Raw genomic sequence first — 13,394 nt, forward strand, 5'->3', positions numbered from 1 at the left:
TGTGCCACAAAAGCTTAACTCCAGGTAAGGGAATGATTGTTCTCTTACACAGAGGAGACCTCTGCAACTGCCCCCCCCCCCAACATGATGCAGTGGTAGCCATTTTGGAGCATTGGCAGGTGTGGGGGAGAATAGGATTGGGCCCTTGGTTTGTCAATCCTTGTCACAACTAAGCAGTAAGATTTTCATCTTCTCATACTCCAGTCCTGCATAGTTGCATTACTGTAACGTGATGTTTGTGACAAAGTTGAGCATTGTAGCAGCAATCACAATGCTCTTCCCTAAGGCATTATTTGCTGGTGTGGCAGCCTGCTGGCATTCTCTGTCTACCTAGCAAAAAAACATAAGAACTGTCTTGCTGGAGAATGTTTCTGAAACCAGCTGGCAGAATGCCCCTGGAGGCCCCTAAAGAGAGCACGAAGGTGGCCATGTCCAGGGATTTAGAGGTTCTATTTAGCTGTCATTGATATCAGCCTCTGGTATTGTGGCATTTTCCCAGTGCTGGGATACTGAAGCCTGATCAAGGACATTCAGAGGACAGGATGTTCACTTGTAGTTATCGGGCCCTTAGAGTGTTGCCTATAAATTTGCAATGTGCAACCTAATCTCTCCATCTTGGGTTTTTCTGAAAATGTAAAATGCCAAATATTCCCCAAAACAAATTACTTGCTTGAGATTTTGATAGAAAGATATGAAGCAAGGGAAATGTTCCCATCTTGCTGAAAATCAGCATATAGGGGATTTGGGCGTAAAAGAAAATCCTGTTAGAGCAATGAGAAGAACATGGTTAAATTCAGCACAGTTCTTAAGAAGTCTGCCTGAGTAATTGACAGCCAAAACAAATGGGCTGATCATAAAGGCTTCACAGAAGCTCATTTATGCAAAGATGAACAATAAACTAGTTGAGTGTAATACTGTAAATATTAAGCATAGAAAGGGCAAATTAGGGTGTTGTGCATTCGCTGCTTTCATGATATGCTTTTATTACTTTTTTTGCAGCCACAGATTATTAGGTACGCGGCGGTTTCAGAAGGGGCACCACATCAGTATTTGTCAAGTGAGTATCTACTAATGAGGGTTTTTTTTTTTTTTTTTTTGGTCTTGCAGTTTTCAGTTCTTATGGTCTCAAACTGTGAAACAGGAAAAAGGATCCACATAAATAAATATTTGAAGAGAGGACCTTCTATTAATGGAAATGACAGGTCCTTGATCTGATTCTTTGAAGTCTTTGTACCACTGAGATTTCCACCATTCTTGCACCATTCCATGGTGCTAAAGAGAAACAACGAAAGCCACAGGAGTCTTGCCTGTACAGGTGAATTCTAACAGGGTCAAGCACCCTCTCTTCCCCCCAAGGATAGAGTGCAGACCCCTTGGAGTGGTGGTGGTGCAAGACTGCTGAAAAGAAGAATGCAAAATTTCAGGAAGTCTCTTCTTTTGTGAGCCTGGGTGGGTTGAATGGCTCCTAAGAGAGTACTGTATCCTTGATTAGAAATGTAGGGCTTGTGAGGGTAATTATACCGCAGTGCCCCCATTATCTCAGCCTGAGTTGGGAGAAAAGAAGTCCAGGTGAGTATCAAAGGCAGCAGCTCTCCCTTCAGACAGGGATCTTTTGCAATCATAATCAGAGATACTAGGGATTGAACCTGGGCCCTCCTACATTCTTCTAAGCTACAGTTCCTGGCCTTGCATAGAGCTGGGGCAGATCCAGCATTTGTGTTGGGGTGGGGTGGGGGAATGAGCACTTAACTCCAGAGCCCAGAACAACCAGGTGGGTAGACCTGGGCTCAAGGTTTGCTGGATGGGTAGACCTGGGCTCCCACCCGGACTTGGAGCCCAGATCTACCTGCCGGGTAGACCTGGGCTCCCATTCCGACTCTGCCACTTCTTCTAGGTGGGTAGACCTAGGCTCCCTGCCGTGAGATCTTGGGCCAGCCAGAGCATCAACTGGGCATGATCTCACCACCGAGGGTGGTGATGGGTGTTCATCAAGGGTGAGATGGGTGTTCCCCATCCCAGTGGGCAACCTTCCTCACTGGTGGAACAGTTTAGAGGGGGCACACACCCATGCGCTGCCCCCCCCCTTGGATCCACCTCTGAGCAAATGGGACTTGCATCTTTTAAGTCTTCCAAGAACAAAACTCTCAGTCAATGGAAAAACAGTTACCACATTTCTCCTGGATAGTTTTTTGAAACAGAGGAAATGCATTCCCCCACCAGCAGTCTGAAATGGTAGATGTAGAATGATTCGCGATTGTTTCATGTATTTATTCTCTCTTTTGTAGAGATCATCTGCCATCTTTCATGTAAGATGGCTTCTGTTAGGGAGACCTGTGTTATCATAAGAACATAAGAACATAAGAACAGCCCCACTGGATCAGGCCATAGGCCCATCTAGTCTAGCTTCCTGTATCTCACAGCGGCCCACCAAATGCCCCAGGGAGCACACCAGATAACAAGAGACCTCATCCTGGTGCCCTCCCCTACATCTGGCATTCTGACTTAACCATTCCTAAAATCAGGAGGTTGCGCATACACATCATGGCTTGTACCCCATAATGGATTTTTCCTCCAGAAACTCGTCCAATCCCCTTTTAAAGGCGTCTAGGCTAGACGCCAGCACCACATCCTGTGGCAAGGAATTCCACAGACCGACCACGCGCTGAGTAAAGAAATATTTTCTTTTGTCTGTCCTAACTCGCCCAACACTCAATTTTAGTGGATGTCCCCTGGTTCTGGTATTATGTGAGAGTGTAAAGAGCATCTCCCTATCCACTCTGTCCATCCCCTGCATAATTTTGTATGTCTCAATTATGTCCCCCCTCAAGCGTCTCTTTTCTAGGCTGAAGAGGCCCAAACGCCGTAGCCTTTCCTCATAAGGAAGGTGCCCCAGCCCAGTAATCATCTTAGTCGCTCTCTTTTGCATCTTTTCCATTTCCACTATGTCTTTTTTGAGATGTGGCGACCAGAACTGGACACAATACTCCAGGTGTGGCCTTACCATTGATTTGTACAACGGCATTATAATACTAGCCGTTTTGTTCTCAATACCCTTCCTAATGATCCCAAGCATAGAATTGGCCTTCTTCACTGCCGCCGCACATTGGGTCGATACTTTCATCGACCTGTCCACCACCACCCCAAGATCTCTCTCCTGATCTGTCACAGACAGCTCAGAACCCATCAGCCTATATGTGAAGTTTTGATTTTTTGCCCCAATGTGCATGACTTTACACTTACTGACATTGAAGCGCATCTGCCATTTTGCTGCCCATTCTGCCAGTCTGGAGAGATCCTTCTGGAGCTCCTCACAATCATTTCTGGTCTTTACCACTCGGAAAAGTTTGCCCTGACTATATAGTATAGTATATCCTTATGCCCTGACTATATAGTATTCATAAAATATTGCATTTCCTTTCATTATAATACTAAGAGCCCAGTCCTAGCCATATGTACTCAGAAATAAATCCCATTGTAGTCTATGGGGTGTACTTCCAGGTAAGTGTGAATAGGATTGCAGTCTAATATTATCTAAGTCTTTAATTATGCAGTAATATCCATATGCATTTATCTTGTAATATTCAAGTATTATATAATTGAGGTTTTAATCTATTGCACTTCTTGTTTTGCTTCATTAGAAAAAAATGGCTCTCTCTTATCGAAGTAAGAGAGATGCTGCCAAGTAATTAATTGGGTGTCATCTGTGTTGTTTACAGAGGACAGTACTACTTTGCAATGCTTTCAATTCAGACACAGAGATAATTGATTAGCATTACTAATTTCACAGAAGCAAAGAAAAGCATGACAGATAGGATGGTGATCTATTCTGTAGCTACAAAATCAATAAGTGTTAGAATCGCTAGTTCTGCTACTTCTTGAATAGGTTTCACTCCAAGCCACAGTAATTTCCAGTTATTACATACAGTGCAAAATTTGCCAAGATAACTGCTGTGCAGGAACTGCAAGTAACAGCAGCGCTAAAATATCTGTAATTTAGAAATTACTACCATCATAATTTCACAGGGCCCTGACTTCTAAGTTTTGTGCACATGATACACGTTCTGTTTATTCTCATACAAGAAAGCAAATCCCTGAGTATCTGAAAAGGAATCATTCAGTTTCTTTTGCTTCATTTCATTGTTCATAGTGCCAGAAGCCTCAATGCTTCTTTCTTTAGAGTTTGAATGGCTCAGTAATAGGTGTAGATCAGGGGTCTCCAAACTATGAGCCGGGAGCTAAATCCAGCCTGGCACAAGATTTTATCTGGCCCAGAGCAACTCTTTTTTTGTCAGAGCATTTGCTAATGTTTGACATTTTTACTCATTATAAATAATTTCTCAGTTTAAGCACAGCATTTTTTTTTTGTAATTGTCACATTTCTCTTTTGTTCTGAATCATATCATGCCGATTACAAAAAGGATCCAAGTAAAATGTATTCATTTAAATTTCATTCATTCATTTAAAAAACTGATATTCTTGGAAAATAAAATAAAAAATTTTTAAATTTATAAAATTTTTTTTAAAAATACTGATATTCTTTTGGCCCACAAAAAATTTGTAAAATATACAATGTGGCGCTCATACTGATAAGTTTGGAGACCCCCCTGGTCTGGATGATCAGCAAGCAAGGAAAGAGAAGCAGAAGGAAGGAGGTTCTTCTGGCAAAGCAACTGACAGCCCAGTCCTACTTACTGATAGCACCAATGGAATGCTTGTTCTGCCAGCTGGTTGCCACAAAAATGCCATAAAGTGCTTTGCAGCAGTGCAAGCAGCTGGCTCACTGGTAGGAAGGTCAGAGTCTTCTAGTGCATGCTGGTGGTCATTGGGAGGTCTACTGGAGCAGGTAAGCCTGGCGCAGGGGGCTGGAGGGTGGCGGGGTTGAACAGGCTGGGGGTGGGCAGAAAAGGGGAGGGGATGGGTGGAATGGATTGATGACAGGGGTGACAGATGGGCAGATTGGGCCTAGGAGGGGGTGGGTTTAGCAGTGGTGTGTGCCAAATTCAAGTCCCCTTCCCAAGCCTGATCCGCCAACATGGATCAATGTGGACTTACGCCAGTGATAACACTAGTGCATGTCTGAGTTAACCGGTTGCAGCTGCTGGGGCTTACCTTGTGACAAGGTGACAAATATCCCCGTACTCCAAGGAGACCTCCAATAGCCAAAATCCCTCTGGTGGGATATAGTGGAAGGCACATTTGGTGCTGCTGGATCACCATGCAGGGATTTAGGCTGGATTGGGCTATAAGGGTTGCAGGCTTTACCGCAAGAGAATGACACACAATGCAACCCACAATTTAGCTAAGACTTTCTTCTTCATGGTAATAATACTTTAACAAATATTGTAATAATGTGTAGCCATTACTTGTGCAAAATCCAATCATATTTTATGTAGGTACGTTAGAATTGCAGTGATGTTTCCCTTCCCAAAGTCTTTGTATATAGCAACATGTATCTTTTAATCAATAACTTTAAGTAAATAATACAAAGTCATTAGAAATGATCCTGATTTGGGCAAAGCCATCTCACATGCCCTAACTTGTTATTCCCATATTTCTTCCAACAAGTTTCAGACCCTGTACCCGTAACATGTCACCATCTATTTGGAGTCCAATAAACTAGGAGATCCTTCCACATGTTCTATCTGAGTCTGTGTTCACTGTATGCATAAAGAATATATGGGTAACATACTAGATTTTGAAAAGATTGCTTCCTCCAGTTTGCATTAATAGATGTCACTTAGTCCATATGTCACTTAGTCCATTTGCCAGGTTTAGTCCCAGCAGAGCCCATCTAGAGTATATTTGAGATCCTTTCTCTAAGCTTCTGTTTAACTCAGAGAGAATCCATAATAGCCTGAAGCAGAGTGATATACAGGTGCAGTCTATTTATCCACGGATTTTTTTATCTGCAGATTTGTCTCAAATGGGGTGGGGGAACCGAAAGTCACACACACCTTTGCCTCCTTTGCCCTCGCTCCATTTCCAGGCAGCTCAAAACACTGCAAAAAGGCTCTGCCTCATCCAGGCAGGGAAATAGCCCTGGAGTCCTGGAGGAAGTTCCCCTTGCAAGGAACAGTGACATTCCTGGACTCCCTGAGCCAGCAAAGAGGCTGAAGAGGGGAAGGGGGGGGGTTGAAAATCTCTGTAGCCAGAACACATGCAGCAAGATGGAGCTCTCTCTCTCTCTCTCACTCTCGCTCACACAGGGGAAGGTGTGGTAGCAATAGAGGGGATTGCCTTAAAAAACTCAGGGAGTGTTTGCCAAATTCCCCCCCCCCCCAGCAAGCAAGATAGCTTGCTTGTGCAGGCTATCACCAACACAAGCAAGCCTTCCCACCAAGCAAAGCATGAGATATAGCCTACAATCCTCTCCACACTTTCCTGTGAGTAAGCCCCATTGACTGGGATGGGGCTTACTTCTGAGTAGAAATGCATAGGGCTGGACTCTTAAAAGATCAGCATCCCCAACTGTGAAAGAAGCCAGGCAGCTGGCAATGGGGAGGGCTGAGAACAGAGGGGCAGGCAGGAGGGGAAGGAGAGGGGATTGCTTTAGAAAACCCAGGGAGTATTTGCCAAATTCCCCCCCCCCCATTGAGATGGTGCAGGCAATCACCAACGCAAGCAACCCCCCCTCATGGTGCAGGCTATCATGGACACAAGCAAGCCTTTCCACCAAGCAAAGCATGAGATTTAGCCTACAATCCTCTCCTCACTTTCCTGGGAGTAAGCCCCATTGACTACAATTGGGCTTACTTCTGAGTAGAAATGCATAGGGCTGGACTCTTAAAAGATCAGCATCCCATGTGAAAGAAGCTGGGCAGCTGGCAACGGGCAGGGCTGAATACGGAGTGGAGGGGATTGATAACAGCTGCCTTAGTTTCCTTCCATCCGGAAGTGTCAGGCTGCAGTGTATTTGCGTAACTCTATGGAATTTAGCACAACGCGTTTTTTGTTAATCACACAGAGTCACGAGACGGAACTAACGCAGATAAATAGGCTCCACCTATAACTAAAAAGTGAGATTTCTTCCTGGCACAGTCTTCAAATAAATCAATCCAGCAGCAACAGCCAGTAAGATGGTCTAAACTAGTCATTGCTTTTTAAGTGGAAAATACAAGAAAGCTTGTCACCTCCCCTTGAGTGAATACTTCCATTGTTTTGTTGATTTTTACCCTTTTCTCCCCTTCAATGCAATAAAAAATTATTTTCTGGCTATGTATTCACCCTCCCTATTAGGGCAAGCCAGAACTAAAGTGTGCATGAGGTATAAGAAGACAGACTGGTGGGAGGCAACTTTCTTATTGCTCATCTGCCTCCATCACTCCTCCTGCTTTTCCCACTCCCTGGATTTGAAAAGGGAGGGAGATGGGGCAGAAGAGGATGTGCAGAGGAGAGGAGATTGGTAGGCTGGAAGAGCAATTCAGTTTTTTTTCATTTCATGGCACACTGACAAGGCATTAACACTGTCAAAACATACCATTTGGTTTTTGACAATTGACAAGGCACACCACACTGCTGGTGGGAAGCTCATACCCCAATGGTCCTCCTAATAAGTGACGCTCACCCAAACTCCTGCAGCACACCTGAGGACCATTTGTAGCACACCAATATGCCACAGCACACCATGTGAAAATTGCTGGGCTCGAGCGTCTTTGACATATTAGCTCATTGCTCTCTTCCAAATTTCATCTTCCTTTCTTTTCCTCTCTTCTTTTCAAATCCAGGGAGTAAAAAGTGGAGCAATGGGTAAAAGTGGGTGGCATTTAACATGCCTTTTGCTGGCCTTGGGCAAGCACAGATCTTACAAGATTACAGTTGTTGGCTCTACAGCAAGGGCACTCCCACTCCTTTCCATTAAATGGGCTAAGTTTCATACTGTTTACTCTCATTTGGTACTCTGTAAATACAGCGCTGAGAGAGAAGTATAATCAGCTTCATAATCTAGAAAAATCCTGAAGAAAAGGAAGTAAGAATAATGCCTGCAATCCTATGCACATTTTCTTAGTCTAAAGGAACCTAGGAATAAACAGGCATAAAAATGGGCACTAAATTGATGCCATCTCATTACATTCATCAAATACTAAATTGGTTTACATTCTGAGTGTGATGTGGAGCAGACTGAAATGCTGTTATCCTAGGCATATTATTTGAAAACAAGTTCAACTAAACTTATTTCCAAGTAAATGTGATGCTGATTCTGAAATAGAAAAGCTTTTACTCTGGTCAGGTGGTCTTTAAAAACTATTGTCTTTTTAATTCCTCCACTCAGAAGGAACACATGAAATACTTGCAAGGTAGTATTTTTTAAGAGCCCTGATATATTGGACATTAAAGGCCCAATCCTATCCTCAAGTTATGCCTGTATATCTTGATGTACACTGGCTTAATGACATCCCTGCGAATGTAGAAGTCTGCTTGCCGACAGATGCTGTCAGTGTGGCCTCCAAATAGGATTGGGCTGGAATGCTGCTACCCATTATAGAATAGGGTAGGTATGCTTTATGCATTGAACAAACAATTCATCATCATTCCCATCACAAAAGAGTCACTTCTGGTTTTTAGTTCTCAGAAGGCCCTCTGGACACAACTGGAGCACAGCTCCAGTAACATTCAAAGGGTACAAATCCAGCCAATTTGCTGGTTCAGAACTCACAATTAGATAAAACTGTGATCTAATTCCTGAATTCAGGGATAAACAGGTCCATTCTTACAGGTCCTGAATTCATGGAAACATAGTCTGGACCTGTAGTCTTTAGGGTACATGTTTGCAGGCTGGCAGGCATCCGTTCTTCCTTCCATCTTTCTTTAAACATGTACCCAAGAGACTATAGGTCCAGACTGTTTATCCATGGATTCGGGACCCATGGTTTTATCTAATTGTGAATTCTAAACCAGCAGATTTGATTCATCCTTTGAATGTGACTGGTTGTGTCCAGAGGGCCTTCTGAGGGCTGAAAACCATCAGCAAAACTAATTTTCAGCCAAAAACAGGAAGTGACTATTTTCAGCCCTCAGAAGAAATTTTCCTGCATATATCCTTCCTAGCCCTCAGAAGGCCCTCTGGCAGGAACTGAAACACAGTTCCTGTCATGTTCAGAGGGCAACAGGGTGTGTGATCCACATGGATTTGATTACCTGCAGGTTTCGGCATCTGTGTGGGTTCCAGGAGCAGAACCCCCGTGGATGCTGAGGCATGAACCGTATATGCCTTTAAACATTTGACTATGTCATGTCTTAAGTGTACTTCCTAGCACAGCTAATCTGGTAGCTGAAAACTTTACACCTGCCTCAACTGCTCAAGCCATTCATGAGGAATAAAGGGAGGTATTAATGCAATGATTCCCAAGCTTTTTAGAAGCTGCTGCCTGATTTATAAATGCCATGGGGTGTGGCTATAATGGTGATCAGGCAGTACTACTCACCGCCCTAAGTAGCAGCTTGTTTAAGCTGCCCTGATGCACATAACCTAATCTAACATGTCAGTTTCAACAAAAATTGGGTCATGAGCTACTGATGGGTCCTGCACCCACAGTTTGAGAACCACTGTACTAATGCATTCTGTTCTACTCCCTGTATTTCCACTAAGGGTACCAACTCACGGTAGAGGCAGAGCACTGAATGCAATTGTGCTCCGGGGTAAGATATTTCATTCAGCTATGGAATCCACCTCCAGAAATGCCCCTGTGCAAATACTAACATTTCCTTGGTATTCAAAAGTAGAAGGGTTATTTGGAAACAGTGTAAATAATGAACTGTCTCACAATAGTATACAAACACATCTTTTAAGAAGTGATAAGTCATCAAATTTGAGGACTAAAAACGAATTAGAGCCCAATCCTGTACTCAGTGGCACAGCTCCATGCCACCAAGTACAGTTGTAAATGTGCCTTAAGGTACGTTCACGGGGCTCACCGCCGGGCTCCTTCCCGTGCTAGCCCAGCGCGGGCCAGTACTGGGCTAGCGCTGGCCGGCTGCCCAGGTTCCACGACTCAGAGGTCTCCCAGACCGCCGGGCTGTGGAACGGTAGGCGGGAGCAGGGAGGAGGCATTCTGGGAAGGGAGGAGGCCGGCGGGAGGCGGAAAGAGGGCGGGCGGGAGGCGTTCCAGGGGGATGGAGGGAGGAGGATCTGTGGAGCTTGCTCCGCAGGATTCAGGGGGCTACATGAGCGCCTTTTCCTTACCACCGACCAAAAGGTCGGCGGTAAAGTGAGTAGCCCCATTGCGGAGCTGCCTACCTTACTCGGGGGAAGGGGAATGTCCTTTTCTCCCGAGGTGCCTCCTGCGGGATGCCCTGGATTCGGCAGCAGCCCTCTTCGGTGCCACCAAGCCTGGGCGCCCTGGGCAGCTCAGGATTGGGCTGTCCATAGCTTAGACTGAAGACGGCAATAATTTATTTTCAAAAGAGTTTAAATGGTGTAAGCACCAATTTCTGCACTCTTGTCTTTGGTTAATCAGGTCTTGCAGATGCTATGAGAAATGATGGTGCTAGCACACCACATTCAGCTCTCCAAATAAGTGACTGTCTCTAGCCTAAGATATCCTTCCAATATTCATTCATTTTTTCAACCTCCTGTTTTTTCCCTGACTGCACAAATGATCAAATTTGAATTAAGCAGAACTAGGTTCTTAGTGGGCCAATAAGTGATGAGCAATATATGGTACAGAAAACATCAAGGGAGAAACTAACTCTGCATGTTGCTTGAATTCTAAGCTTTAACACTATACACAAGAGAAAACTTTCATAACAAACTAAACAAAGGCCATTTGTCATTGAGGCTGAAACAAAAATGCTCCACAAGAGGTACCTTTCCTTTCTGAAACTGAATGATAAACACTTGAAAGTACCAATATTCAAGATACATTTGAAAATGGTAATAAACTTGTAAAATAAGCCAAATGCAGTTTTTCAGTTTTAATAAGATAAAAAAGCAATAAATGCTATGAAAGCATCAAAACTATGATACCTTACCAATTAAAAAAATGTGTTTCTCAGTGACTGTATCATAGGGATCTGGAGGGAAAAACCTTTTCACAATTGCATCATAGCATACTATTCCTTCAAAGACCTTCAGGATGGAAACTGGGTATAGAACATTACACATCTATTTATTTTTCACAAGTTTATACCATCCTTCCTCCAAGGAGCTCAAGGTGCTGTACATGATACCTTACCTCCTTTTATCCTCACAACAACCCTGTGGGGTAGGGGAGGCGAAGAGATAATGACTGGCCCAAGGTCACCCAGGAAGCTTCATGGTTGAGTGGTGATTTAAACCCAGATCTTCCAGGTCTAAGTCCAACACCAGAATCATTACACCATCCTGGCTCTCTATTGTTTTGTTATCTATCTGTCCTGCAATTTACAAGGAGTTCTCTAGGTTGGTTATAGTCAGCAGAGCAGAAGCCTTTTAATATCATACCACAGGTACTGTTACGTGAAAATCCCCTTTTTCCTTTTAGTTGTGATTTTCTCTCTATCTGGTTATGTACTATGGACTAAAATATCATGCAGGTTAAACCTCAGCACACAGGCCACAATCAGGTCAAGTCACAAGCTTACACAACTTCCACCTCCCTGTGGTTACACATTATAGGCATCTTAAATCCACCTCCCTATGAAGAAGTTTGGCATAGTAAATCATTGTTTAAGTGTCTCCTACATTACTGTATTCATTGTATTGTTTTAACCCAATCACTGCTTAAGTACTGTATGCAAACCTGAACTGCCCTCTGTGTGTTGCTGACTCATTGTATTGTTTAAGTTCCCCCAGCTAGGAAGCCAGCCATTAGACCCCAATGAATTTTGCTGATAAGGGACATCCTGATCTTTTCAATGTTTACCCTGCTATGTGGTAGTAAGCAAGCTACCAGCCAGCTCAGCACGTTCTGAAAACCCTTTTTAAGAGAGGGCTTCCTGCCACATGCTCTCTCTCTCTGGCTCCCCCTTCAAGGACCAACACATCTGTGTTGTGTCAGAGGGTCCTCCACACAGGACTCTCCCCCCCATCCAACTGCTCTACAGACAGGTAAGCTATCTTGCGTCTAGAACTCTTTCCCTTCTTCCCCCCCCCTTTCCCCCCTCCGTCTCTCCCCATCTTTAGTTAGCAGCTGGGATTGGCAGATCAGGGACCCCTAAAATCCTTCCCTACAACCTTTCCCTTTTCTAATTTCCTCGGATGCACCAAATACTCTTTACATGCAACCACCATGAAAGCTAGGTACACTGGATTCAAGTACTAGGACCAAGAAACATATACTTATCATTTTTCCATGTGCATTATGTTTACCTTTGTGCTTTTGTAATAAAACTATAATCTTTTATTAAAAGTTATCTTTCTGTCAGTCTCCTCTTTAAGCTAAAGGGAATTTCTCTGCATTACGCCATCTTGTTATCCAGCCTGCGATCCTGAAGTTCCAATAAGGGTAGTGTAATAATTCCCCTAAACAAAACAGCCCTTTTGGTAACAGTACTCTGGTTAAAACCATTCCGTTCCTCCTGATTTGCAGAAGGAAAGAAGGGGACAGAGAGGGTAGCCTGCACTATACAGCACTGGAAAGAACTGTATGGATGAAATCAGGTGCAGGGAGTGGAGACGATGAAGTGACTAGCATGGTCTAATGGTCACAGAAGGTACCCCAAATAGTACCGTAGCTTTGTGAAAAGGTTATTACCGCTCCTAAAAGACAATGTCTCTTGCACGTTCATGTACAACTGTGAATTCCTTACCAACTCATTGCTTCCATCCTCATCAAAATCCTCCTCTATCCCATCAGTCATCTCTTCTCCATCCCCATCCACATCTAGCCCTCCTTCAATAGGCTCTTCTGTAGAATTGTCTGCATTCTCTGATATGCATTCCTCTTGAATCAGCTCTGCACTGTCTTCTATTTGTTTCTTTTGGGCTTCTGTAAGAGAACGAGAACATGGCTAAATAATCTCTTTTTTTCCTGAAAACAATTGCATTCCAGGAATAGAACACATTCTTCCATCCCACAGAATGATGCTAGGTATAAAACGTATATTATTCGGGACAGCAGCCTCAATCCAGAGATCTCCTTTTCAGCAAGCTGAAAGGCTGGTACGCACCCAGTTGGACGTCTCACTTTATGCTTTTGAAGAGCAAAGAGAAGCATCGCAAACTATGTCATCTGCTCACTCGAGCTGAAAAAGTTCCATGAGATGTGGGAAGCTGCAATTTGAAGTGGATGGATGGGATCCTGCTAGGCATGCAGAGTTAGCTGGACTGTGGGCAATATTATTACCCTTAATCAATTGCACTGGTGTCCTGACCAGCAGCATTCCCAGAAGGAAGGCACAGCCCTAAGTTTTGCATTCAACACTCAGTGGAAGTGGCCCCTTCCATTCGGAGCCGTTCTGGGCAGCAAAAGCAAAGC

General features: G+C 43.9%; 1 protein-coding gene across 1 annotated transcript in view; it reads right to left on the minus strand.

Moving 5' to 3' along the window:
* Positions 1–219: 219 nt before the first annotated feature.
* RALYL (RALY RNA binding protein like) overlaps positions 220–13,394 on the minus strand; it is a 153,487-nt gene continuing 140,312 nt past the window's right edge. The window contains exons 7-8 of the mRNA XM_066624402.1: positions 12,727–12,905; positions 220–330 (exon numbers count right to left, since the gene is read on the minus strand). Coding sequence (XP_066480499.1) covers positions 220–330; positions 12,727–12,905 — 290 coding nt within the window. The remainder of the gene's footprint in view (positions 331–12,726; positions 12,906–13,394) is intronic.

The sequence above is a fragment of the Tiliqua scincoides genome, chromosome 4, assembly GCF_035046505.1.
Source record: "Tiliqua scincoides isolate rTilSci1 chromosome 4, rTilSci1.hap2, whole genome shotgun sequence".
Lineage (NCBI taxonomy): Eukaryota > Metazoa > Chordata > Lepidosauria > Squamata > Scincidae > Tiliqua > Tiliqua scincoides.